The 24,748-nt window shown below is 41.4% G+C and overlaps 1 protein-coding gene across 2 annotated transcripts in view; it reads right to left on the reverse strand.

The window, feature by feature from the left end:
• Nucleotides 1-282: 282 nt before the first annotated feature.
• The window catches only part of LOC137176185 (phospholipid-transporting ATPase ABCA1-like), a 40,806-nt gene continuing 16,340 nt past the window's right edge, over nt 283-24,748 (reverse strand). Inside the window, exons 8-49 of one of the 2 annotated variants that reach the window (XM_067582314.1) lie at nt 23,265-23,354; nt 17,207-17,450; nt 16,901-17,040; nt 16,692-16,808; nt 15,061-15,255; nt 13,067-13,275; nt 12,773-12,949; nt 12,454-12,676; nt 11,991-12,212; nt 11,581-11,785; nt 11,243-11,356; nt 10,952-11,126; nt 10,690-10,821; nt 10,401-10,540; nt 10,135-10,272; nt 9,774-10,003; nt 9,483-9,555; nt 9,165-9,367; nt 8,978-9,029; nt 8,744-8,848; nt 8,304-8,452; nt 8,062-8,186; nt 7,534-7,632; nt 7,152-7,341; nt 6,941-7,035; nt 6,815-6,847; nt 6,600-6,705; nt 6,189-6,263; nt 5,358-5,527; nt 5,063-5,240; nt 4,820-4,935; nt 4,581-4,725; nt 4,342-4,465; nt 4,107-4,236; nt 3,658-3,841; nt 3,372-3,478; nt 2,987-3,128; nt 2,649-2,783; nt 2,405-2,508; nt 2,193-2,285; nt 1,618-1,861; nt 283-1,517 (exon numbers count right to left, since the gene is read on the reverse strand). In XM_067582314.1, coding sequence (XP_067438415.1) covers nt 1,374-1,517; nt 1,618-1,861; nt 2,193-2,285; nt 2,405-2,508; nt 2,649-2,783; nt 2,987-3,128; nt 3,372-3,478; nt 3,658-3,841; nt 4,107-4,236; nt 4,342-4,465; nt 4,581-4,725; nt 4,820-4,935; nt 5,063-5,240; nt 5,358-5,527; nt 6,189-6,263; nt 6,600-6,705; nt 6,815-6,847; nt 6,941-7,035; nt 7,152-7,341; nt 7,534-7,632; nt 8,062-8,186; nt 8,304-8,452; nt 8,744-8,848; nt 8,978-9,029; nt 9,165-9,367; nt 9,483-9,555; nt 9,774-10,003; nt 10,135-10,272; nt 10,401-10,540; nt 10,690-10,821; nt 10,952-11,126; nt 11,243-11,356; nt 11,581-11,785; nt 11,991-12,212; nt 12,454-12,676; nt 12,773-12,949; nt 13,067-13,275; nt 15,061-15,255; nt 16,692-16,808; nt 16,901-17,040; nt 17,207-17,450; nt 23,265-23,354 — 6,072 coding nt within the window. In that variant the 3' untranslated portion in view covers nt 283-1,373. Of the gene's footprint in view, nt 1,518-1,617; nt 1,862-2,192; nt 2,286-2,404; nt 2,509-2,648; nt 2,784-2,986; nt 3,129-3,371; nt 3,479-3,657; nt 3,842-4,106; nt 4,237-4,341; nt 4,466-4,580; nt 4,726-4,819; nt 4,936-5,062; nt 5,241-5,357; nt 5,528-6,188; nt 6,264-6,599; nt 6,706-6,814; nt 6,848-6,940; nt 7,036-7,151; nt 7,342-7,533; nt 7,633-8,061; nt 8,187-8,303; nt 8,453-8,734; nt 8,849-8,977; nt 9,030-9,164; nt 9,368-9,482; nt 9,556-9,773; nt 10,004-10,134; nt 10,273-10,400; nt 10,541-10,689; nt 10,822-10,951; nt 11,127-11,242; nt 11,357-11,580; nt 11,786-11,990; nt 12,213-12,453; nt 12,677-12,772; nt 12,950-13,066; nt 13,276-15,060; nt 15,256-16,691; nt 16,809-16,900; nt 17,041-17,206; nt 17,451-23,264; nt 23,355-24,748 lie in introns of both variants that reach the window. The other variant, XM_067582303.1, reaches the window with a different exon arrangement.

Genomic DNA, 24,748 nt, shown 5'->3' on the forward strand with positions numbered 1-24,748 from the left:
ACACACAAGTGCTGATAGTCCAGGTGCGTGGCCCAGTGGAAAGCATGCAATATATATTTCTACATAACTTTCAAAAAACCAGTCCAAATTGTTCATCACTCTTCATCTTTCACTTGAAGTCACAACTGCCAGTTCGTGACGATCCTCTTGTGTCCTTTCTGATTTGATTTAAAGAGAGCAGGGCGAGTACAACAAGCCGTTATAGCAGACTGCACATTCTGTACAGACATCAAGCAACCACAAGATTTTTTTTTTGTTGACAATGAAAAGACATTTCTTTAAAAAAAACCAAAACAAAACAGGTTAGTTTCATTCATCATCTCCACAAAAACCTGCTTTTTGTGCTTTGATGCATGTTGGTGTTGATCTTATACATTCCTTGGCAGCCTACATACGCTGTTGTTTTTAATGGAGTGCTCAGATTTCTCTCTCCACCATCATACAGTATAGGCACTGTGCTGGACAATGTAAAGGACATCATGAACAACAAATAAAAATGGACAACTTGGTTATCTGAATTTGTTGTCCAAACAAAGATAAACAAAACTCCAAAGAGGTTATGTTTGTCTAGTAGAATTAAATTATTAAAAAAAAAATCTAATTAGTAAAAATTAATATGTTGAATGATTGCATGTTTCTGTTTGAAATCAGTTGGATTGTAAATGCTTTTAACCATCACCTGCATTATAAAACAACTTGGTAATGAAGAGATTGAGAGGTTTCACCCTGAATAAAAAAAGTAGTCAGTCCATCCTTTATCAGTTGGCAGTGAATGATACAAATTTTTTTTTTCTTTTGTTTTACACTGTCGTGATTTCACGATACAGAGTAGCACATACACAGTCCCACTGACTACCGCTAACTACTTTTAGGAATGGGGATTAAAAACTAGAGATATTTCCTTCTATCATCCCCGATGCCTTGTCCATTGAGTCAGTAGCAGAGCTACAAGGTTTCCAGTCGAACACAGCAGAATGATCCTGCTGTCACTTCAAGTGTTCTGAGTCTTTTCTTTCTGTCTGTCTGTCTGTCTAGTGAAGGAGAAGCACCAGTCTCCAACCCTCACAGGAATATCCTCTCATCTTAAATATATATATAATTCTTGCATTGATTTGCATTGAGTTTTCATTGTTTCAGTGTCTGTCACGATACCTGCAGTCTCTGCCTCGACTTTTTTCGAGAGGCTGTGCGCTTAGGTGCAGGTCCACTGAGAAATGATAACAATTAAAAAAGACTAAAAAATAAAAATAAAAAATGAACATAGTCTGTCTCCCCCTCTGATTAGTGGTCCATTTTTTCTGGCGTTGTGGGGGAGGGAGGAGGGGGGAGAGTGTGTGAAGCATAGCAACTCCCACTAGTGGTGTGTTGTGGAATCACACGCAGCTCTCCCTGGTCTTGTTGTCACTGAGGAAAGAGTTCAGCTGGGAAATGTCCACTACCACAGCGTCTCGCTTGTTCAGATGGACGTCTTTCAAATGGTCCTCGTCACTTTGGTCCTTGGCAAAATTTACAAACACCTTGATGGGGGGGAAGGAAGAGAAAAGACAAATTAGACCTTGCTTAAACTAAAGTCACCATCTAGTTTTTTTTTTTTAAATGAGCCTTTGGTAAACTTACTTGGTCTAGAGTGGTCTGAGAGACGGAGTAGTCCTCTATGCTGAGCGCCTCCTTGTTCTTGGAGAGCAGGGAGAAGATGCGGGCGAGGGAAGTGAGGGAGGAGGGCAGCTGGTACTGCAGCATGTTGCGGTGTTTCTCCTTCAGCGTGCTGCCTGGCAGCTCCTGCTCAATGAACTTCATCACCGGATGAAGGTCTGGGTCTGGCCCTGCCACCCGCAGGATGATGGTGTAGCCATCACCAAACCTGATATGAAGTTAACAAAGAAATATATTACACTGAACTGAAGTTTTAAGCAATAATCTGTCATTTAAGTAGTACTTTTAAACTTAATTGTTTAGATTTTTTATTACATTTTTTTGGTGCTTGACAGTCATTCTGTCCAGGAACGGCCTATCAGCCATCACGTGTTTACAACAACAATTTAAAAAGATCTGCCCTTCAATGGTCTAATTAAATTTAAACATCAACACATCATAATATGCAACTTTTTCAGTGTAGTTCTACCAGGCTATGTTAGGAGCTTTGTGTATGCCTGTCATCTGTTGTGAAATGCTATTCTGGTGTGTATTCCTACCTGTTTTTAAGATGTTGCACACTGCCCAGACAGCGGAACCTGCCGTTGACCATGATGGCCATTCTGGTGCAAAGTGCTTCACACTCCTCCATACTGCCAAAAAAAACAAACAAAAAGACACCAGAATGAGGTAAGTCAAAAAATATCATAATTCTGTTTGTGTTGGTATATAATCATAACTTAATATCTGTAATTCTGTTGTGTAGTCTAACCTGTGAGAGGTCAGGACTACAGATCGTCCCTCTTTGATGATACTCAGTATGGCGTTCCACAGGGCACGACGTGCCTTAGGGTCCATGCCTGTTGTAGGTTCATCCTGTTGACAGAAAACAACAGATACTCAGCTGATGCTGCAATGTAAAGTTGAATACACAACCCACTGCCTTCAGGAACTTCTGGGTCACTTCATACTTTATGCAAAATAAGAAATGTTTGTGTGTGTTTGTTTCCACTCACCAGAAACACAACAGGTGGTCCTCCTATGAGAGCGATGGCAGTGGACAGTTTCCTCATGTTTCCTCCGCTGTAGCTGCCTGCTGCTTTGTCTACATATTTGACCAACCCCAGCTTCCGGATGCCCCACTCTGCCACCTAGTGGATGACATCAAGTTTTCAGTGTTGGGCATCTTTTCAGAAACTTAAGACTTTGTTTATTTGTATTGACCAAAATCTGATATCATGTATCACTGGATTATAAGTCTAAATAAAAAAAACAAGACCAATACCAAAGGTCCAATAAAATAAGTCATAGGCAGTACACTGGGCACATGCATGTGTGTTTGTTTGTTACTGACCTCACAGACTTCCTTCTCAGGCACTCCTCTCAGGATGGCGTAAAACTCAAGGTGCTCTCTGCCAGTCAGCAGGTCGTTGATGGCATCAAACTGAGGACAGTAGCCCATGTTCTGATGCACCTCGTCTATTTCTGTAGTTACACTGGAATGAGAGAATTAAGTTTTATAGAAAGAAAAAAATAGATATATATTCAAACATAATTTAGCCTTTTATTGAATCTTGACTGATGAAAATATATTATTGTAAATGCTACAGAAATAATTTTAGCAGCCATATTTTTCAGCTTTAAAGTGTCTCCTACATCTTACCAGTCAGGCTGAATAAAGAACCATTTATTCTAAATTACTGGATGTACTGTATATTTTCCGGTATGACATGTCTTACCTCTTGCCAGCCAGGTATGCTTCTCCACCGGTGACCACAGAGTCTCCTGTCAGCATTTTAAAGGTGCTGGTTTTCCCGGCTCCGTTTACACCAAGCAAGCCAAAGCACTGCAGGGAAAAAGAGACAGTTTCACTCTCAGGATTTAGCTGGTAAAGAAACCTGCTCATCCACTTACAGACACAACACTCATATTCTACTGTTTATTTGTATTAAAGGAACCCTGTCTGTTCCTGGCAGTCTGGTGTAGAATCAAGTGTGAAACAGGTGTAAGATATCAGTATCGTACCTCGCCAGGGGGAATGCCAACACACAGCCGGTCCACTGCCGGCTTCTGTTTCCGCTTGTAAATCTTAGTGAGCTGTTTAAGCTCCAGGATGTCAGATTGCCCTGTTCCGGTCAGGATCCTCTGTCGCTCTCTGGCAACGTCCTCGTCTTCTTCTCCTATAGGCTTCAGATGACTGGTGGATGACCTGGAAAGTCACAGGCACCACAATTAGGAGAGGTTACACTCAGAAGGACTTATAGGATGGGCTTTAGTCAAATCCTTCACACAAAGGGAATTCAAATCTGCTAATTGTTTTCAGCTGCAAGGTCTTATCAGGGATACTGTGTTATGAGAAGAAGAGGCCCTAGAATAGAGAGGATGTCTTTGTCTATTTTAAGTTGTACTGGATTAGAACAGTGTAAAGCTAACTGATCACACATGTATCTAACCACAAGTCAGGTTTCACCCACCTGGCCTTGAAGCAAAAGCGGTACTGAATGAGGACGGTGATGCAGAAGAAGATGACGCCCTCAATGGCCATTGCAAACAGGTTTTTTCCCACCATGTCCCAGGCCAGAGGGGAACGGAACCGGTTTTCACCTGAAAGGATGCAACCAGAGAACATTGAGTGCCTTGTGAAAACCAGCATGTATGTATTCATGTCTGTTGTTAAAAGAGAAAGTTTAAGGAGTCGGGTGCGCTTACCGAATCTCTCCAAAGCATCGGCCATTGCCTGATTCTTCACCATATCGATCAGTCCTCTGCCCAGACAGAAGTGAGGGAAGATGAGGAAAACGTTCTTCAGGATGTCGTTGATGCCACCGATCTCCTGAAATAAGAGGAAAGTCAATATTTAAAGGTAAAGTATTTAATCTAAATAATTTCTTAGCACAATCTACTGCTTCTCTATATAACTGAATGAATGACTTGGAGACAGTATTTACATTGCTTCCAAAAAGCTCCAGGACGAATGTGGACACACTGCCGTTGATTCCTATCAGTATGTTGACGCTGGTCAGAACCACATAGGCTGTGCTGGGAATCTTAAAGAAAAATGAGGCTGGGTACATCAGCGGGGTGATAGACCATCTGGAAGAAGACACAAAGAGCGTTTCAGACGTTAGAGAAAAAGAGACAATAATGAAAGGAAGAGCCAAACATATTGAATGTCTGTCAAACTCACCCATAAAGCAACAGCAGCAGGGCCAGCACAGGCAGATTGGTGGAGGAGACGTAGGCGTCTTGTTGGAAACACACAAAAATAATGATGACCAGCGTGGCCGGGACGATGTAGTTACACTGCAGGAGAGGAAGAGAAAAAGGATAAAAATTGGTAAGTTTTTAGTTTAACATAGTATTATGTCCTGAATTTTAATACAACATGGAGAAGAATCAGTGTGTTAGGGTCTAGCTGAAGTGGTCTTACCATGTCCCAAACAAAGTTAGCCAGCCAGTAGAGGAAGGGCTGCACCCCGCTGATAAACTGCATGTGTTTGGCCTTGTTCACTCGCTCCTGAATGAGGAAGACCACAAAACTGGCAGGGACAAAGGACATGGCGAAGATCACGCAGATGGATACCAGCACATCCACTGATGTTGTCATCCTGGAGGAGAGAAGATAAGAGAAGGAAGATGAGAAATGATGAGAAATCATGTCTCTAGCAGAAGGTCACAGAGATGTTTTAAATGTACTGTATATCTACATCGACAGTAATGCTCACAATGCGACTTGAGACAGCTGCTCCTTGGTCAGGTTGAGTGGATGATTGTAGGCAGTGATGCCAAACTCTGCGGGGTCTTTGTCGGCTGGCAGACTTGCCCTCAGGATGCCATTGTTCATCACATTGAGGAAGGAGCCGATGCTGTGCCAACCCTTGTTGTTGAACCAGATCTGCAGATTAAGAAGCAGATGAGAGATTTTAGTTTCTGTAACATCAGAGAGCAAACAGAGCAGCTTGAAAGTAAATTAGTTGTAAAGTAGTTTTTAACAAAGACATAGTGAGTAAGTCTTTGTAAAGAACCTCATATAACTCTCTTTTGGTAATATAATTTCCCCTTTTTTGTTTCTTTGCTCAGTCTTAATAGGCTCCTTCTGTTATCCCAAGAATTCTGCATAAGCACTTAGATTTTTACCTTTTCATTCATTTTTGATTGCTTTTCATTTTTGTGGTCAAGCTGAGGAATTGAGGCTTATGCTGCTAGTTGCTCTTGTGTTAGCAGATACATATCAAGAGAAAAATATAGTATATGTAAGTTGGCAATAAGAGGGAGAAAAACTAAAACTAAGAGCATGAAATCTATGGGCATGTGTGCTGTAGAGCTGAAGCTGTGAAAGCTTTTAATCTGCAACAAAGCAGAAATCAATTATTACGCAATCAAATTACACAATATGAATAGAGTGAGTCAAGTGTTTAGTCTCTAAATGGGCGCAGTGGTGTGCTACACCCCTGCATTGGCGGAACAGCTGCATTGTTGAAGGCATTGGTGAGGAAAGCTTGACGGTAACCTGCAGAGCAATGTGCTGTTGTATAACCATGCATGTGAGCGCTAACCTTGACGTTATTCTTGGTGTCCAGTCCTTGGACGAAACTGGAGAGACTGCGAAAGAAACGATCCGCTGCAGTTCCCTAGAGGGTTGGAGAGGCAGAGCGAGAAGGAGGAGAGAGAGAGAGAGTCTCATTTAGTGCTTGTTTAAACCAACAATATCAGCCAGAGTTTATCAAGTCTAGTTTCTGTCAAGTGCCATCTTGTATTTGCACCAACAATGTTCAACAATATAACATCGTATTCATGTTACTTATACAACACTACGTAACTAATAAATCCATGACTGTTTCTTCTAAAGTGCAGCAATTAGTGTCCCCTGACCTCACTGAAACCACGACAGTAATCTTTCCTTGCGTCATAGTCTTTTGACCGGTTTAGTGCGATATGTAGAGCAATGATGTAATAAAATCTCTTACTCTCTCCAGACGGAAGCGTATCCGCAGCTGCGTAATCGCATCATCAATTTCATCTTTCTGGGACAGAAACTGAGAATTCCTGGCGCCGAGTGAGAATCCACCATATCTGTATAGAGAATGATTATTTCAATACCAGTGAAGGACACATCAGATAAAGACACTCTATACTATTGACACACCAACAAGCTCAAGATGGATCATGTCAGATGATGTACCTGAACTCGTTGACCCAGATCTTGTTCTTCAGGCTGTGAGAAGAGGAAAAAAAACACAGTGAGGCAAGAATTGACATTAAAAATGTGAATGAAAACTTAACACTGATAAAATGAGACGAGTGTCACCTCTTGCCGATGATCTGAGCGTAGGTTTTAACCAGATAGTCTGAGATGTTTCTGCCGGTCAAATTCTGAAGAGTGTCTTTGTCACTGATCATCATCTGGATACAAAAACAGACAATTAACATGTTTATTTGTGTATATTGTGTGTATATTTCTTTGCATACAGTCCTTGTCGTTTGGTATTGATTTACACTTTATTCTTGTTGTCACCAACCTGTGGCGGTGGAAGTCCTCCAGCACCAGCAGGACACTCTGGCAGCATCCTTTTGCGCCCTCCGCAGCTGCACTCACACAGGGGAGAGGGATTCTCCATGGACCAATTGCCTTTGTCGAACATATCCTTCACACTTTGAGACACTTGCGGGACCGACCAATCATCCTCCACTGCTGTACAGGGAGTGTCCCTGGAGCACAGAGAGAGAAAAGTTTATTAAATTACTAAACTGAATGTCTGACAGAAAGGAAAAGCAAGTTACACTTTAACCAAAAGCTAAATTGAGGTAGCTTTTAATTGAGGTTGCTTGTAGATCTAATGTAGATCTATAGATGTTCACTTTTATTCTCTTTTACAGAGAGATAGAAAAACAAATACTCACGGTATGGGTTCTTCTTTCATGCAGCGTGTTCCAAATCCTGGTTTTTCTGTCAGAGCTCCCAGTAGTTTGTTGATGTGAGGGTCCTCAGGTATGTCATTACTGTAAAGACACAGAGAACCCATTGCCTTTAAATGTTAACATTTGACTGTAATTATTAACTGCCTTAAGTGGAAATTCACAAACAAAAACATAAATTCCTTTAATAACTGTATGGTGCACTGGTCAGCACTTCTTCATAGCTAAGCCAGTGAGTTTAAAATACATCATTTAAGTAACATGCAGACGTTAGTACAGTTAGGTAACCTTTTACATATTTAATGGGTTGTGCACTTTAGATTGTGAATACAACATTTCTTCAGGAAAACGTGCTCTTTCGAGTCTTTTTCTTGACAGGAAGTCAAGAGTTCAACTGACTAATAATTGTCAGGCTGGTGTGATTTAAATAATATATAGAATGAGCAAAGACCTTTCTGTGCAAGGATTAGAAGGGAAATGAAAATGGTCTAAGAAGATAGAAAAACATCTGACCTGATGAAGGAAAACTGCTCGCCATACATGCTGGGATGCAGAGCCAGACTGGGATACTTTCCAAACGGGGGAACAATCAGGCTGAACACCAGGGCAATACACACAAACACTGCTGGAAGAACAATCTGAAAAAATAACACAGTGAAGAGGAAATATTAGGCCCAGCATGTAGAAAAACTCCTACAGTGGCTACCTCTATACGCACTGTATATGTATATGTATATAAAATAACATCAGTATACCTGTGCAAAGAAGCCTTTCCTGGAGCGCCGAGCGTAGAGGAATCGTTTCCACAGTAATGCCACAAACTGCTGTCTCTTCAGACTCCAGCCTTTAACCTGGTATGAACCTTTACCATCTGTTCCACTGAGCCAGTCAGTCTCACGGGATTCTGCAAACAGATAAGAGGAGACACATAAGCAAATATATAATATGACAAGTGTGTGTCCTGCTTCTCTAATAGTACTAAATAACTGTTAGTAACAACTTGATCGTCTACAATTACAATTTTACAGCCTCAAAGACACATATTTGTATGCTTTGTACCACAAATCTATGTTTATTTATGGTGAAACGCTCCTTTTATAATAAACGTTAAGTGAAAGAATTCTACAAATGACAGCAACAAGACTGTTGCTGTCATTGCACTGCATGCTGGGTAGTGCAGTTCTACCTGGGTCACCTTCAGAGTCGTTGAAATCAAAGTCATCCTCAGTGAAGGGCTTCAGGCAGCTCTGGTGGTCTCCAAAAGCATGATGGCGACGAATCCTTGTTGGCACCACTCCATCTGCAGCCACGAGAGGGGAGACAGGTTAATTTAACTTTGCTTAATTTAAGACACCTCCTGTGGCTACAATTTATTAGTGATTTTTAATAAAAAAGATGTTAGGTCTGGAAAACACATCTTAAATCTCACCTGAAAGCTCAACAGCATCCACTCCACTGTCCTCAGCCACTTTCAGGAAAATCTGAAAGTTGGAAGACACATGATTGAAAAGTTGTCAGAAGCTTATAAACAATAAATTGAACTGATATTATAAAATCTGTCAACACAAAATATGTATATTATATCAGTTTCATTCCAGCTCTTTCCTGCTCCTTACCTCCTCCAGAGTGGTATCAGATATTCCATAGCTTGATATTCCCAGGTCGGTGAGACGGTCATCAAGCTCATGGAAGAGCTCTACAAAGGCTCCGTCTTTAGCTGACTGGTAGGGTAAGACATATGTGAGTTCATGGCCGAGGTCCTCCACCATGCGAGCCTCTGGGACATGCTTGAAAATCACGTTGGAGATGAGGGACACATCTGTAGGTAAGAAAGGGCAGAAAGTTTGAGAGGTTGGTTAGAGAAAATTAAAAAAAACAACAACATCTTATAACTTGTCCGTTTTCAAGGTAGCCAATTGACTGTCAGTTCTTACCAATAGTGGTGGTTTCACTCTCTGGTTCGCTGCCAAGACCTGCATCTGAACTGCTCTCTGATACACTGTCCTCCTGAACCAAAGACAAAGAAGGTTAACAGTTAGTAAAACAAGATTAAATGAACATTTCCTTCCTTCCTGATAATGAACTCTCATTGGCTGAGACAAAGCAACTTTTTATCCTGCTTGAAGGAAAGCTTATATATGAAATCTGTCACATGAAACAACTTTCACAACACTGGAAGTGAGATGATTTATTTTTTATCTTTTAAAAACACATGCTCCCTCTACCTTCTCTGTTTTCTTGCTGTAGGAGACAGTGCTGGCAGAATTCCTGCAGGACTGAAGTGTCAAGTCGTAGTCTCTCTTGACCAGGGTCAGGTAGTAGCCTGTTCCCAGCTGGGTCTTCAGGAAGAGCGAGGAGCCTACGCAGCACAGCTTGCCGTGGGAAATGATGGCGATACGGTCACCCAGGATGTCGGCCTCATCCATGTGATGGGTGGACAGGATGATGGTGCGGCCTGACAGGGGGGAAAACACGTTCAGATTTCTTTGCTATAATTTCTGAGGATAAAATCCTTTATCCTAATGCTAGGTAAAACTGCACAATTAAATATAACAAAAATTAGCTATGACGAAGAGTTGTATTTACCTTGTCTGTATTTGAGCAGCAGGTCCCAGATGCCCCTGCGAGCGTAAGGATCGACACCAGCAGTGGGTTCATCCAAGATCACAACCTTTGAGCCCCCAACAAAAGCCAGAGCCACTGAGAGCTTCCTCTGCATCCCACCTGCAAAGACAACAAGAAGAAAAGGTAAAAAAAATGGTTTCTAAAACTTATATTGATATGGAAAATCCCTCTGAGATACATATACAATTTTAACTTTGAAAAAAAATGATAAAAAAAATCAAACTGACCGGACAGTGTGCTGGTGCGTGACTGTCGTTTGTGAGGCAGTCCGATGTCGTTCACAATATGCTCCATCTCGGCCTTCACCTTCTCCTCAGGCAGTCCCTTCAGACGGGCATAGAACCAGATGTGTTCCTCCACTGTCAGCCTGGATTCAAGTAAACCAACAAATCGACAGTCAACAAACGGTCCGAGAGCTTCTCCGAACAAGATCTAATAATATTGTTAAAGCTCAGCTGTAAGTATAATCCAACATCTACAGTTTTGTTCTATGATAACATCATACTGTATACGTACATGCTGAAAAGTACATTGTGCTGGGGACAGACACCCAGATTCTGCCGTATGGTGCTGAGTTCGGTGCGGATGTCCTTGCCGAGGATGTAGGCTGTACCAGAGGTGGGTGGGAACAATCCTGTTAGGATTGACCTATCAGAAACCAGGGGGGGACACAACAGTCAAAAACCATCTCAACAGAAGATTTCAAATCATTCGACTAATTTTATCTGCTCAGCTCAGTTAAAATTAGGAGTACTGTAGATGATGTGTGTTATCTTACATAGTTGTGGTCTTGCCAGCTCCGTTGTGGCCGAGGAAGGAGGTGATCTGTCCTTCATAGAATCTCAGGGACAGTCCATCCACAGCCAGCTTGTTTCCATGGCTGTAGACCTTCACCAGATTCTCGATGTAAACACCTGGATCAATGTGGTTCGGCTCCTCCTCAATACACACAGCTGTAGATACGATAAAAACAAGAGCAGTGTCAGCAATGACACAAAATAAGGTTTAAAAGATATGAAGGGAGGTGTCATCTATCTGCACTTCAAACAGACATAAAAAAAAATTGTACCATCAGCGTTGCCCTTCTTTGACAGAGGAGTTGAGAGGTTCTTGTTTTCTTTCTCTCCACACCAGTATGTCCTCGTGAATGGGAAATACCAAGGCCTGGGGATCCCATACTGGCCTGAAATAGAAAGAAGTGTTTTGTTTTTTAGTACCTTTCAGTTTATGAACATTAAATGTATTCATAGACTGTAGTTAGGGAATGTAGAGGTAAGGCCAAGCACTTCTGTTTTCCATATAATCAGTTCATCTTAAATTTATCTGGTGTATTAGTTTTTTGCATCGACTGATTCAGCAATTACTGGTTACTGTAATGTGTAATCATAAACATTGTCCATGACTCACCAGGGAATACGGCTTCGATGTACCATGTCATTATTCCATAGAGAACGGCGTCAAACAACATGAGGCAGATAGAGGTGGTGAGGTTGTAGCTGTCTTCCTCCAGAGGGCTGGCCAGCAAGTTGGACCACTGGATTCCCACTCCTTGCTCCTCAAACAGGGCAAAGTACTCACAGCCAAAACCAAACGCTACAGGAGACAGCAGACTCTGAGAGAAGAACAGAGAAGCCAGAGTTTAGTGGAGAGAAAAAAAATAACTGCACATGCTTATTTGAACCTTTTTATTTCACTATTATTTGTTGACAGTTGAGGGATGAGGTTTCTAGACATATATTTATGAGTTTGAACTCTCATCTCTTCAATGACAACACCTCAGAACAACATATGTGTTTTATTAAATTCCTTCAACACACCACAACGACTTTTGCTCCAAATCCCACGTAGTCTTGCCAGGCGACACACAGTACATAGGGCAGGTAGAGGGTGAAGTAGATGATCCCACCGCAGGCAGCGGCCAAGTTGGCACGAGAGAACAAAGTGCTGATGAGGAAACACTGCATGATGGTCACTACGCCAAAGGATCCCAGGAAAAGAAACACCACGCCTGGGTCACTGTAAGGCAGCAGGTTGCCCATCTGAGAGGGGGTGTTAGAAGAAAAAGAGAGAGAGTTTAATACTTTCCTGGTTGCGCCATTATGATATCACTTGTATTTCACAATCTGATACATTTTTAGACAATAAAGCATTGTGATCATGGGAAAACAGGGTGATGACTAAGTTAAAAACATCAGCAATGATCAGTGTGAGTATGTTCACTCGTTTTGTACAATTTGCTGACATTCCTGCATGATGAGGCAACGTGCGTGGATCACTAACCTTCAATAACATCACCAACAAGCCAGCGCTAATTAGCAGTGGGATTAAACTGCTGATGAACCAGCTGAGCCACAGGATGCCGTTATTCAGTCCCATGATCCTCATGGTTTCCTTGAGCCGCGCCTCCTTCTCGTACACCACTCCCTTGATGATGATGGCCACTGAGTACATCCATGCCAAGGTCATGAAGAGAGGCATTGACCGACTCATCACCCGCAAGAAACTATTAAAAAAAGAAGTGAGAAAAATGAGTCATGCTCCATTTAAAGTACCTGTACAGGGATAGATTTTTGTTTTTCTTCCCACAGTGGTCACTTACATGTCATCAACATAGCAGGGGTAGGGCATCTGCTGAATGTAGATGCCCGTCTTTTCTTTGGTGCCGGTGACAGCTCTGATGATTCCCTGTTCAATCACGTCCTGCAGGTAGGAAAACCCGCCCCAGATGTACCGAAGGTCCTCGAAGGGGTCTGCCCTGGGGCCGGGGTCCCAGTAGCTGCAAGGCAAAGTGACAATCAATAAACTCATGGCGACATAATAAGAATCTACATTGCCTGAATAGTATTTTCAAAAATGATTACAAAATAATTTCTTGGCTGACATAGACCCTTACCCATCTTTAATCTTGTTCGTCCTCTCCACATTATCAATGTCCATGCGGATTTTGTAGTTGACATTGGGAGGCAGGTCAGTGCTGTTGCTATGGGTGATGTCGGGAAACACAATTCCTGCCCAGAACTTCTGGTTGTCGAGAAGACCCATGGACTTGTTGACTAATCGCTCCTCATTAGCTACTGGCTCCAGCTTGTCCAGGTTCACACACTGTGAGGGAAAGAGCAGGGTTATGGCACATTTTTCATCAGAGTCTGAGTCTGAGATTAGGAAAGAAGCATGAAACAACTGTTGTAAGATCTAAATGATGTCTCAAGGGAGAGTGTCACCCAGTTAAAGAAGGATGGAGCATGTTTCCAGAAGTAAAAGAGAATCCCACAACAGCTGAACCAGCTTGCTTATGGTAGATCAAGTTGTTCTGAAAAAGAGCCACTTAATCAGGTTATGTAAAGTGGTCTTAGTGGTAACGATCTAATTATATTACTGTTTAATTTGAAGCTGTCGTGTTTTATGGAGTCATCAGCCTGCAGCTTGTTTGGGTGATCTTTAACAGCCCCACATCAACTATCACCTCTTAAACACATATCCTAAAAGCTCCTGCTCAAACAAATCACATGCTTTCCTCACAGCTATTGCTCAGAAGCTGATAACAGCTATGAACTCTACACCCGATTACACAAACTCATGTTCCTGAGTAACCACACCAGAGTTGTTAGAATAATTTGCCGAGACCTCCTACAGATTAGCCTCTTACATACTTAGCTGATATAAGCTGACTTGTACCTCATCCCTGAATACCGAGTGTGTGAGAAGGCAACGAGTTCAAAAGCATAATGAAAATACAGCGTGAGCCCTCCTAATGCTATAGGCATGATAAACCTTTATGGTTGTATCAGGCCTTGACATAGTTTTTGGTGTGAGAAATGTCAGTTTACACACATTATACGATCTTCTTAAAGGGTGAAATGCAGTCAGTAGGTCAGTGGATTGTTTACGGTGGTGCTCGACTTACACATTGCCGAAGAAATTTCACTTGGAAATGTTTCTGTGGCAATACCTAATTGATATGAAGTCATGGTTTAACAATTCCCCTTTTTTAAATGATTATAATTGTGTTTGTGTATTTGATGACATAGTCTGAGGTGAAGTGGATTAAAACACAATAGCAATCAGTTACAGTTAGAAGATCATCAGACATCTGTGTCAGCAGTCTATGGAGTGGAAAACCTAGGTATTTATTTAGGTAATTTGATCATTACTTCATATTAAAGGTGTATCACTGGGCAATTACTCACATTTACCACTGAACCATGATGTTTATTTTAGAGACATCTCAATGAAGAAATTCCCTGACAGATAAATAAGACAACAATTACCCATTCGCTGGGGCATGAATATTGATTAACATTTGGCAGGAGTTTAGGAGCGGTTGTTTATAGCTAAGCCTTGGCTCTGACACACTGACCCAATAGGCAGATACATGGAGCAGTGACACAACCAGCACGGGTATAATTCAATTCAATTTGATGAGGAGAAGGAAAGGAAAAGAACATTTGATTTCAAGGCTTTTAAAAGCCATGCAGTGATCTAACCGCAGTTGAAATTGCATTAAAAAACAATGGGACATACTAGAAGATTTCATTTGTGATGACCTAAATGGGCAATTACCATTCAGCCTATTTCCTCACTAGGTTTTCTTTGCATCTTGACCTACATGTGAGATACTAGATAGCGGCTATTTTACAGACACAACTTAATACCCGTACAAATATGGATATTGATATTGTCCTTGAAAACAAGGATGGCTACATAGTAATTTCACACGTCTGTGTATGCAGACTGAGCAGGTCATGTGAAAACACCATAATATGCTCTACATCCTTTTAAGTCATGATTGATACGAGATTTTATGTCCTGAATATATTTGATTGAAAAAATCTATCATTGCAATATGTGTTTTCTTTTTGGTCCTACGTCTTTCACTAACACACTGACCTCCATGAAGCGTGAGATGGTCTGGATGGCCTGGTCGGTTTCATTGAAGACATCTCTCCAGGTATACGCTGATCCTGCAGGTCTTTTGTCCTCTGAGGCCTTGGACAGGAAGTTTGACACATCTGACACCCGCCACTCAATCTCACTGAGCTGGGTGTTAAAGAATGCAGCGCTGGCATTATTTTGGAGCAGGGTCTGCAAAAAGGAATGATTATGTTATTTATTATAGAGAGTCAATTGTGTCATTACCTTTTGTGAAGAACAATACCAAAATATAAAAGAGGAAGATAGAGATTAACAAAATATTCCACATTTAGTGGCTCAGTTAGTTTCTTGCGGTCATAAATCTTTCTTTACTTCCTCTTACCTCCTCTTCTTCCTCTTCAGCAGTAAAATGCATGTCAAACAACAGCGAGAAAAACAAACTGTTGAATAATCTGTATGCCTTTAGGCTTGCTGGGTTTTGTGACCTTCATTGCCGCCGCACTCTGTCTGACTTTCTGTGTACATTTCTTGTGTGGCTTGTGACCCACTTTCCTGTCATTTAATTTTCTGATGTCCCTGTTCAAGGCTCTTTTCAAGTTCATCATCTGTGTTATCTCAGCCATTTTCCTGTTTCCCAGATGAAAAAAACGATGTCATGACAGACAGCATTGACAGCCATTTCCTCATATTTTAAACTACAAATTTGTGGTTACACACTTATAACCCATACATGAATACATTTAACAGCCTTACAGGAAGGCTCATCTGTGGCAGACACACATTTTTTGTCTTTTCCATCTTTTCAAAATACCTCTAATTATCATTCAGCAAATACAAAGGGAAGTTAATTTACAATACCACCATTTACCACTAGGTGGAGGTGGTGGTTATGTGATCCACAGAAGGGTAAGCTAAGTTGTGTGGAAAAAAAACAACCACTGTAGCCATGAAGAGCCATGTTATGAAATATATGCAATCTGATTGAGATTGATCTCTAAAGAACCTGATGGTAAATGGCTGATCCTGGTAGGATGACTGTAACTGTACAGCCATTAATCCAGCCCAAACAAGTAGTCCCGTGTGTAAGTTAGAAAACCAATGCCTTGTGTGCCTGTCTATGCCTTAATGTGATCAAATTGAGAGCAAACGGTTTAAATGAAGGCAGGTCTTGTTTTCAGACTGATGTCAGACTAACGTTTTAATGCCAAAGTGATAATTCATAAACTCTGTCCCTTTCAACTGAATTATCTGTCAGTGTTAGTCTCTGATGTTTATCTCTTTTGTGTTCACCCGAAAAGACACCAGCCAGTATGAAAAAAACAGTTTTTGCCTTCGTCCTCTTTCTCTGCAGTTTCAAGTACTTTCATCAGCCTGAGAAATATCACAAGCGCATAAACAACTTTTGTGACATTCAAGGCCAGTTGTTGATATAGTCCCTATTTGGACCCATACTGAAGCAGTATGGGTGGTGACTTCTGCAGTAGCTTTGAATGGTCCTTCCTTTGCAAGTCACATCAGACACATAATTACACTTTAGTCACAGTGATGCCCAGATTACTATCTTTAAACTCCCATGTAAACAGGAAGAACACTGAGAACACAAATCTGATATGTGTACGTGTGTCTTGTCAGTGCCGCCCACTCACCCTGACCATGTCCATTTCCTCACTAGTCTCCATGAAGTTCCAGATTTTAGGCCTCATCTCCTCCCACATCCCTCCGAGGTCCCTCAGCACACCAAGTTCCTGGAAGGTCTTATTCACCTGGAACGCAGACACACATACTCAGTCTCATTTAATAGGGCTACCCTCAGGGTTTCCATGGGCTTATTAGACATGACGGGGGCCTATTTTACCTCATGGATGATCCTCTGTGTTGCTGGAGTATCTGGAGTGTACAGGATCTTTCCCATGAGCAGAGGCTTCAGAGCTCTCCAGATCATCCTGGAAATAGGGCTGGACTCCAGGCTCCGCATCATGTTGTTACAATAGGGAGCTTGGAAATAAATACAAAGCACTTTTAATGTCCTGACCCTTGTTTCTCTTCTATGGTGAAACATTTTAAGCATTAACCTTTCCCATTACTGTCTACCATTTCAATTTTTTTTGTTGAATGAGACTTAGAATCATGGAAAGACTGCTAAAACACTTTGAACACTTACTCGAAGAGTTGTCGTAAGCGGAGAGAGGCTCACTGTCACTGTCATTGCCATGGTTTCCGAACAGCGCCTTGTAGTTGTTGTCTTCGTACCAGTTGAGAGACTTGATTTTGAGGCCACCTCCCTCTGGGTGTCCGCAGACGATACGTGACACGGCCTGGTACATCTGGTTTGGAGAGCCTGTGGCATTCGCAGTAAGATACAGGATCTCCTTTCGCATATCCTTCCAACTCTTCATACTGGAAAGCTGGGGGGAGAGACACATGCAGAAATGTTAGCATAATGATGACTGGCCAATAGCCGCGAGTATATTATTCCAAGTCCAAATGATGACGAGGGAATACAAATACACAACTCTCAGATCTGTAAACATGCAAACAAACATTGAAATCTGTTCATGTTTTCACTGGAAAAAAACCCCTCAAGGCTTAAACATTTGATGATTAACAGCTCAATATGAAAATAAAAAGAGATTTTTGAAATGTTCTTCATGTACTGCATTTTTTAATGTTTGTTGGCCACACTCAGTGTCCAACAGTAAAGCTTCTTGCACACACAAAAAACAGGCATCATCAAGTCATCATCAGTCACTATCAACAGTCACTATCAACAGTTTGCCACACTCCTTCCGCAGCACATTTCAGATGCTAAATATTGTCTTTAGACACACATGATCTAATATTTAAATCATTAATAGTGTCATTCTGGGATATTTGGCTGTAAGGTGTTTGTTATCATTATGCCTTAAATTGATTTAAAGTACAAGGATTATGAAAAGTTGTATTTTACTAAGAGCTCTGTAAAAAACTATTTTAGTCAGGATACATGTCTGTGAAATTAGTCCAACATGAATAAAACAAGGTCTCTCTGCACTATTTATGAGTTTGCTGAACGTGCTGCATGTTATATCTGCTCCATGTGTCACCATGTCTGTGTTAAAACTTGCTCTGTACATGCTTTTTCCTTTAGGGGAATCTCACATGTCTCGAGTACTGTAACTCACAGTGACAGAAGTAAAAATAATATGTCTGCAACTACATATGTAAGGTTATCATCTGTCACAACAGATGCAGCTTATATGAATCCTGCGCACGTGTGTGTGTGTGTGTGTGTGTGAGAGAGAGAGACACAGTAGGATTGAAGTTACTAAAGGTTATCATCTTCACTATGAGTGGTATTCTAGACATGGAAGTCAAGTGTTGCGCTGTGGGGTGGAGACACTTAGCACTTAGCCGTCTGCCAGACTGAGATAAATTTAACTACGGCTACCAGTCCTGTCTCTCTCTCTCTCTCTCTCTCTCTACCTCTCTCTCTACCTCTCTCTCTCTGTGTGCACGTGCATTTATTTGCATGTCCCTCTACTGGTGAGGTCAGATAACTTGAAACATGTAGGTCGATGTGTTACTTAACATGTTATCACACTGTTACTTACGTACTGTAAAAAGAAACCATGATGTTGCATGTTCACGGAGCTTCTTACCGTGTATACGTATTCACAGCTGTCAAACCATATCTAATGCTAAAGGCTTGGGGGCAGTGCAGTGCTGTTGCCTTGTTGCTTATCACAACACAATCTTGTAGCACTGCTTCTCAGCCTATTATAGTTCCGTATTATTGGCAATGTCAGAAATTAAAGCCCGATTTCTCATGTGTGTTTTGATTTTGGTGAAAAGTCGATGGATCTAATATTTGTTCAACTTTCTTGTGACATTTAAAGTTTGTGGAAAACTGGTTGGCAGGACATAAAATTCTGTGGCTGTGTTCATCATAACAACAAAAACAACAGAGCTCTTTGTCGTATTCCTTTTGTCTCCAGAGAAACTGTCCTTAATTTCCTATCGACAGTCGAACGCAGTGTTTCGTGAGGCTGAAGGGAGCAGGGAGTTCACTTTGGCTCACGCAGAGGTTGCTACAGGTCAAAAGACAAGTCCCCACAAGTTCCCCATTAATGGCTCCAAACTGGTCAACTACACATGCAATTATGTCACCAACTCGTGATGAGGAAGGAATGAAAGGACGGGGGTTTATGTTTTTCATGGAAGTAAAACAAAGAAAGGGTGGAAAGAAGAAGTGAAGCCTTTGTTTCCTACGTGTGAACCGGAGGAGGTTTCTTGGGCTTACGGTACGCTCAGGCTCTGTGTGTGCGAGCGTGGAAATGAGACCTTTTCCTGAAGTGAAAATATGAATAAATATGAGGAGGTCAGAGGTAGATGTTAGAGAATGAAAGACAAATCAAAAAGAGAGAAAGAAAGAAAGAAAGAAAGACACATCATATGAGGTGTGTTGCTCATCTGTATGTGAGTGAGGTTTCAGCAGAGCAGGAGGTGGAAATGAGCACAGAAAGCAGGAGTGGAAGGCGCTAGAACAAAGAGAGGTTACTATCGGTCGTTCTCCTAATAAGCAAAAACTCCGCAGGCTCCGCGGTACAGCGCAATTATTATACTGACAATTGTTACTGAGTACACACTGACTGACATACAAACACACATACACAAGATCCTCGCATACCACGCAGAGCAAATAACATAGTTTTCTCTGTCCTCTGTGTTATTTCAAAACCGACTGTTGTTCAGAGCGCAGCGTGTAATTCTTATTCTGCCCTTATTCTATCCATCAACACTGTTTTCCAACAAAAAGAAAGTGAGACTGAGGGAACTGTTGCATCTCAGATCACTGACGCACATATGCACACACAGACACGCACTCCCTGAGATCGTTCTGTACTCGCTTGCTTTGCAGCTGAGCCGACAGCCACATCAAACCGTCACATGCTTTCCTGCTCTCTCATGCACAAAGAACTGTGTGTGTGTGTGTGTGTGTGCATTGTGTTAAACTGGTTGCATATCTGGGTCTCCGTGTGAGTGTTTTTCTTGTGCGGCTGTCTAATTCGGACATTTAAAAAGGTCTAAGAGTGCGCATGTGTGTGTTGCATATGTTCGTGCGAATATGTGTCCTCCTGCCCTCGTTGTCAGATGCTGCAGTAGCTGCAGAAACGGAGCAGTGACTGACAGAAAACTCCCCCCTTTTGCTCTGGTGTCAAACGCTGGCACACACACGCATATCAATATCTTGTAAACTAGTTTGTTTTGACTGCTGTGTGTGTGTGTGTATGTGTGAGAGAGAGAGACCCTGCCTGCCAAATGTGAGTGTGAGTCTCTCAGTGTGACTGAGCATTAATTTGTCTCTTCTGAAAGCATTTTTTTGGGTGACTGAATATATGTGTCATTTCCCTGGAGGGATGATGTCCATGTTAACTTGGGTGACTAGGTGAGTAACACACACTCACACATGCGCCAACAGGCAGGCAGCAGAAGAGGAGCGTCCCGGAGTAACCTCGCAGCAGAGCCTGTATGAGGTTACTTAAGTTCAATTTTCTATTCTGCACACAGCTATTAAACCAGAGAAGCTGTGGTCCAATTGTGAATTAATTGTTCATATTGAAATAATACATTTTAATTACATCTAGGTTGTGACTTCTAATGAATTATATGATTGTGATTAGGTTAAAATGACTCGTCTTTGTATTATGTCCATGTAAACTCTGATTAAAACTAAACTAAGAGGTATAAGAAGTTCAAGTCACTCTAATTGATATTCTGTCCAGGTATCAGGTTGTAGATTTCTCCAGGATGATAGTGATCAGGTTTTGGAGCAGAGGTTACTAGAGTTTATTCACTCACTCCAAATGCTTTGCTTAGCAACGGCTTAAGCTACTTAAGGCCAACAATGCAAAGTAGATAAATGTCACTAATGTTTCTGAGAGGCGTGTTGATTAAAATTAGAATAAATGATTCAAAAAAAGTATTTGTTTGCTTTGTAACTGTTTGTCAGGAAATGAATGACCTCTTTAGTATAAAATGCTTTAGTATAAATTGCTGGGAATAGCCTGGGAAGGAGTGGGAATCCAGATTATTAGAGGTCAAATCTCTGCACTGTTATCTTCCTGAGCTAAATAAAAATAATTACTGACAAACAGAGAAAAAAGGTTAAGCAGAATACTGCAAACAAGTGTAATTAAACAATAAATGTGGGTGGCTGTTGAGTATTCTTGATGTTATTCAATCAGTCTCAACTAATTTCATTCATTTTTAATTATTTTCTTTGACATTGTTTTCTACATGGCTATGAAATGCTGGTTGACTTCACCAGGCTCACACCTATTCCTTATCAGCATGCAATGCTAAGCAAGAAAGCTTAGACAAACAATATGCAGAATGGACAAATGTTAACTTTTCTATTTCTGATAAGGTCATGAGGTGACTAAAATTTAGCACTAAAAAAGTTCTGTATAAAAATGTTGGTATATCTTGACCCTTCTTAATATATTCTGATAAATTCAGCTGGTCATAATTTTACATACTCAGTGAATGTGTCATTTTCACGTGGCCCTCGTGTCACATGGCCGACAATGTGAAAATGAGCTTTTTCTTGGCTCCTGAAAAAGACATTATGCCCATAGTTCCTTTTGCCTTCCAGCAGTGACAATCCAGGGATTGAAGCACAGGCTGCAGATGATTACTGGTTAGGAAGTAGAGGTTACATGAGTGCAGCTCTCCTTTCCGCCAGCCTCATATCTCATCTACCAACAGGCTAAGCAGACGCATATCATCTGCTTCAAACTAAATTATAAGCGTCGAAAAGGAAATTACTTAATCGGTGGCCATCCGTAGAATAATCGTTGATTACTGTAAATAGATGCTCTTTCTGTGAGGGTGTCACTGCGTGTTAAAATGTTACACCTGAAGTACAGGCAGTCTAAAATAGCACAGTATGAAACAATCAACACCAGCTGGCTCAGACACAAACCAAAACATGGTGAAACCTGGGAGGAAGTTGTGCAAGAGCGGTTTCAAGTCGACACTCATCCACTTTTGTCTTTCACATTCTTCATTCAGTTCATGTGTGTGTTGATCATTGCCCTCTCACTCAACGCTTGGTATGAGTGGAAAAGAGATAAAAAAGATTGCTGATGGTTGCAACATTAGTGGTTGAGGACACAAGAAAAGGCCAGCTCATTGATGTTCTTACAGCTGATTAGACAGGAAACACTATCACACCCACACTTGTACATACAGCTGGGTCTTTATGTTATGCCGACTCAGCAGAGCAGGAGCCTGAGAGAAAGGGGGTTGTGTGTGTGTGTGTGTGTGTGTGGGTGTGTGTGTGTGTGTGTGTGTTTGCACTACTGACTGCTGCTGCTCTCCTTTCTCACTACATTCCAGCAGCTCAGACTGGGTTACATTAGACCAGACGTGTGTATTCTGTGTACGGGTGCGTGCCGGTGTGTGTGCGCATGTGTTCCTATAGCCTGCTTGTGTTTTTGCGTGCGAGACAGTGAAGACAGCGCACACACTCAATATCGGCTGAGTAAGACGCTTCCACTACTGCTTAAACAAAGTCTATTTATTCTTATCTAAGCTTAAGAAGGAGAATTCTTCTTATGCACATTTGGGTGAAAGCTGGTTATAAAAAAAAAAAGGAGAACTGGATCACCAGAAAAATCAAAGTGCACTGTGTCGTTATGGTGCAACTTGAGTATTTCAACACACAACAGTTGGTTGACCTTGAGGATGGCTACTATTTGGTGGATATGTGCCAGTTGTGTTTTTAATTATGCAACAGTGGCAATAGGAGCTTTTTTTTAATGTATTTCTACATAGAATAAATCAGTTTGTCGTGACTCTAAAGGAATCTGCTTTTTCCCTTTTTGTTAATATTATTCACTTGTGCATCAGAAAAATCTATTTTGCTCTTTAATCTTTGACCCACGTAGCATTTCACAATGCAAGTTTCATTTTCAAGCACAAATCACAACTCCACACATGAGTGTGTGTAAGTGTTAATATTGTCAGTACGGCCCTGATGCCAACATGTCTCCACTTCTACATGTGATCCGTGTGTACAGTAAAGCATATGACTTCATAAAGAGCTGATTCTTGGTAGGAATTGATTTTATTCACAAACATTACTACTTAAAACTGAACTTTGGAAACAAATATGTCAGCAGTCTTGTTTGCACTTGTACCAACATGCGTATGTTGTGTGCTCTGTGTGTATCTACCTCCACGGCCAGCGCTCCCAGGCTCTCCAGAAGATTGTCGGTCGCAGCTGAGACTTCCTGAACGACTTTGGGGTCTGACCTCACATCCTTCTGTTAGAGAGAAGACAGGGGAACGTTACAATGTTGCAGATATTTTACACTGTGTTTTTGGTTTGTTCGCAAAAGTACAACATCTTGGTTAAAGACAATACAATAGTGAAAGTGCAAGTGACGGAGGAAGCCAAATGGACTTATAAAAGGTGCCCTGCTATATGAAAACAATCTCTAATTCAGAAAAATGAGAGAAATAAAAATGTAACCTTTGTTGAAATTCATGTGCTTTATTCATGACAGTTATGTGCCTATTGTATTTTGTGATTTTGTTACTCATTACGTTTATTCACTTATTTGTATGTTTTTCATTTAATAACAATTTTGTATTTTCACTAATTTTGTAACTTTTCTACAGGAATTATTAGTCTTCCCCCATGTCTTGCGTCTCATATCCTGTGATATAACGGACAGGCAATGCTCATTACAGAGACAGAGAAAGGTGAGAAGAAAAAAAAAAGCTGTGGTGAAGGAGAAGTGGGGGAGAAAGAAGAAAAGACAGGATTAGGGTCAAAGGTGAGGGAGGAGGGGAGCTGAGAAAGAACAACAGGTCAGTGCGGCTTTGACCTCTAATGTTCCCGTCTGTCAAACTGCTCTGTGTGTGTGATTGTGTGTGTGTGTGTGTGTGTGTGTGTGTGCTCTCGTCTATCACGCTAAGCGGTCAGCTGCTGGAATGTCTGACACTTGATAAAGCACAGGTGCTGCTGAAGACAGAATAGCCGTCGAGGAGAAGTGAAAGGGACCATAGCTTCCTAGGACGTTCTCTCTCTCTCTCTCTCTCTCCCATTTTCTCTTCTTTCTCTAATGATTACTCTCCCTTTCTCCTATATACACACACCCACACATAAAGTAACTAATGGGAAAAAGTTCAGTTTAGAAAGAGTTCTTGACCTCACTTTTTACACAATTTTGTTACTTTTGGAAGGGAATTTCCACAATTGCATCAAAGTTCAGACACTGAAAGAACAGTGGGGTGAATTTGGGGGTGAATCATGTCCGCAGTCAACCAGGAAATGATTTTATTCTCAGATTAAAGAGTCATGTGGTGAGTTTCTCTACTCTGTTTAACAGCACAATAACTGAGTGCTATTCGCTTAAATTTATTTCTAAAGCAGTCATGATATTCTCTGTCCCTCATCCTTTGTCTCTATTTAAACATCAGCTCTGCAGAATGTTTTGTTCACCTCTTGCCACCCTTCACCATCATGACTCACATCTGTGTGACGGGTTTTATGGGAAAGGGGCCGGCTTATCAGGGAAAATATGGGGAAGGGGGGGGGAGAGGTGATGCTAGAGGGAGAAAGGAGAGGAGAGGTTGAGAGGAGGAGGGAGTAAAGAAAACACAAAGTTTTGTAGTAAGCGGAAAAGACGAGGGATCAGGGATTTACTTCAGA

The sequence above is a fragment of the Thunnus thynnus genome, chromosome 3 (genome assembly GCF_963924715.1).
Source record: "Thunnus thynnus chromosome 3, fThuThy2.1, whole genome shotgun sequence".
In the NCBI taxonomy this organism is placed as follows: Eukaryota; Metazoa; Chordata; class Actinopteri; order Scombriformes; family Scombridae; genus Thunnus; species Thunnus thynnus.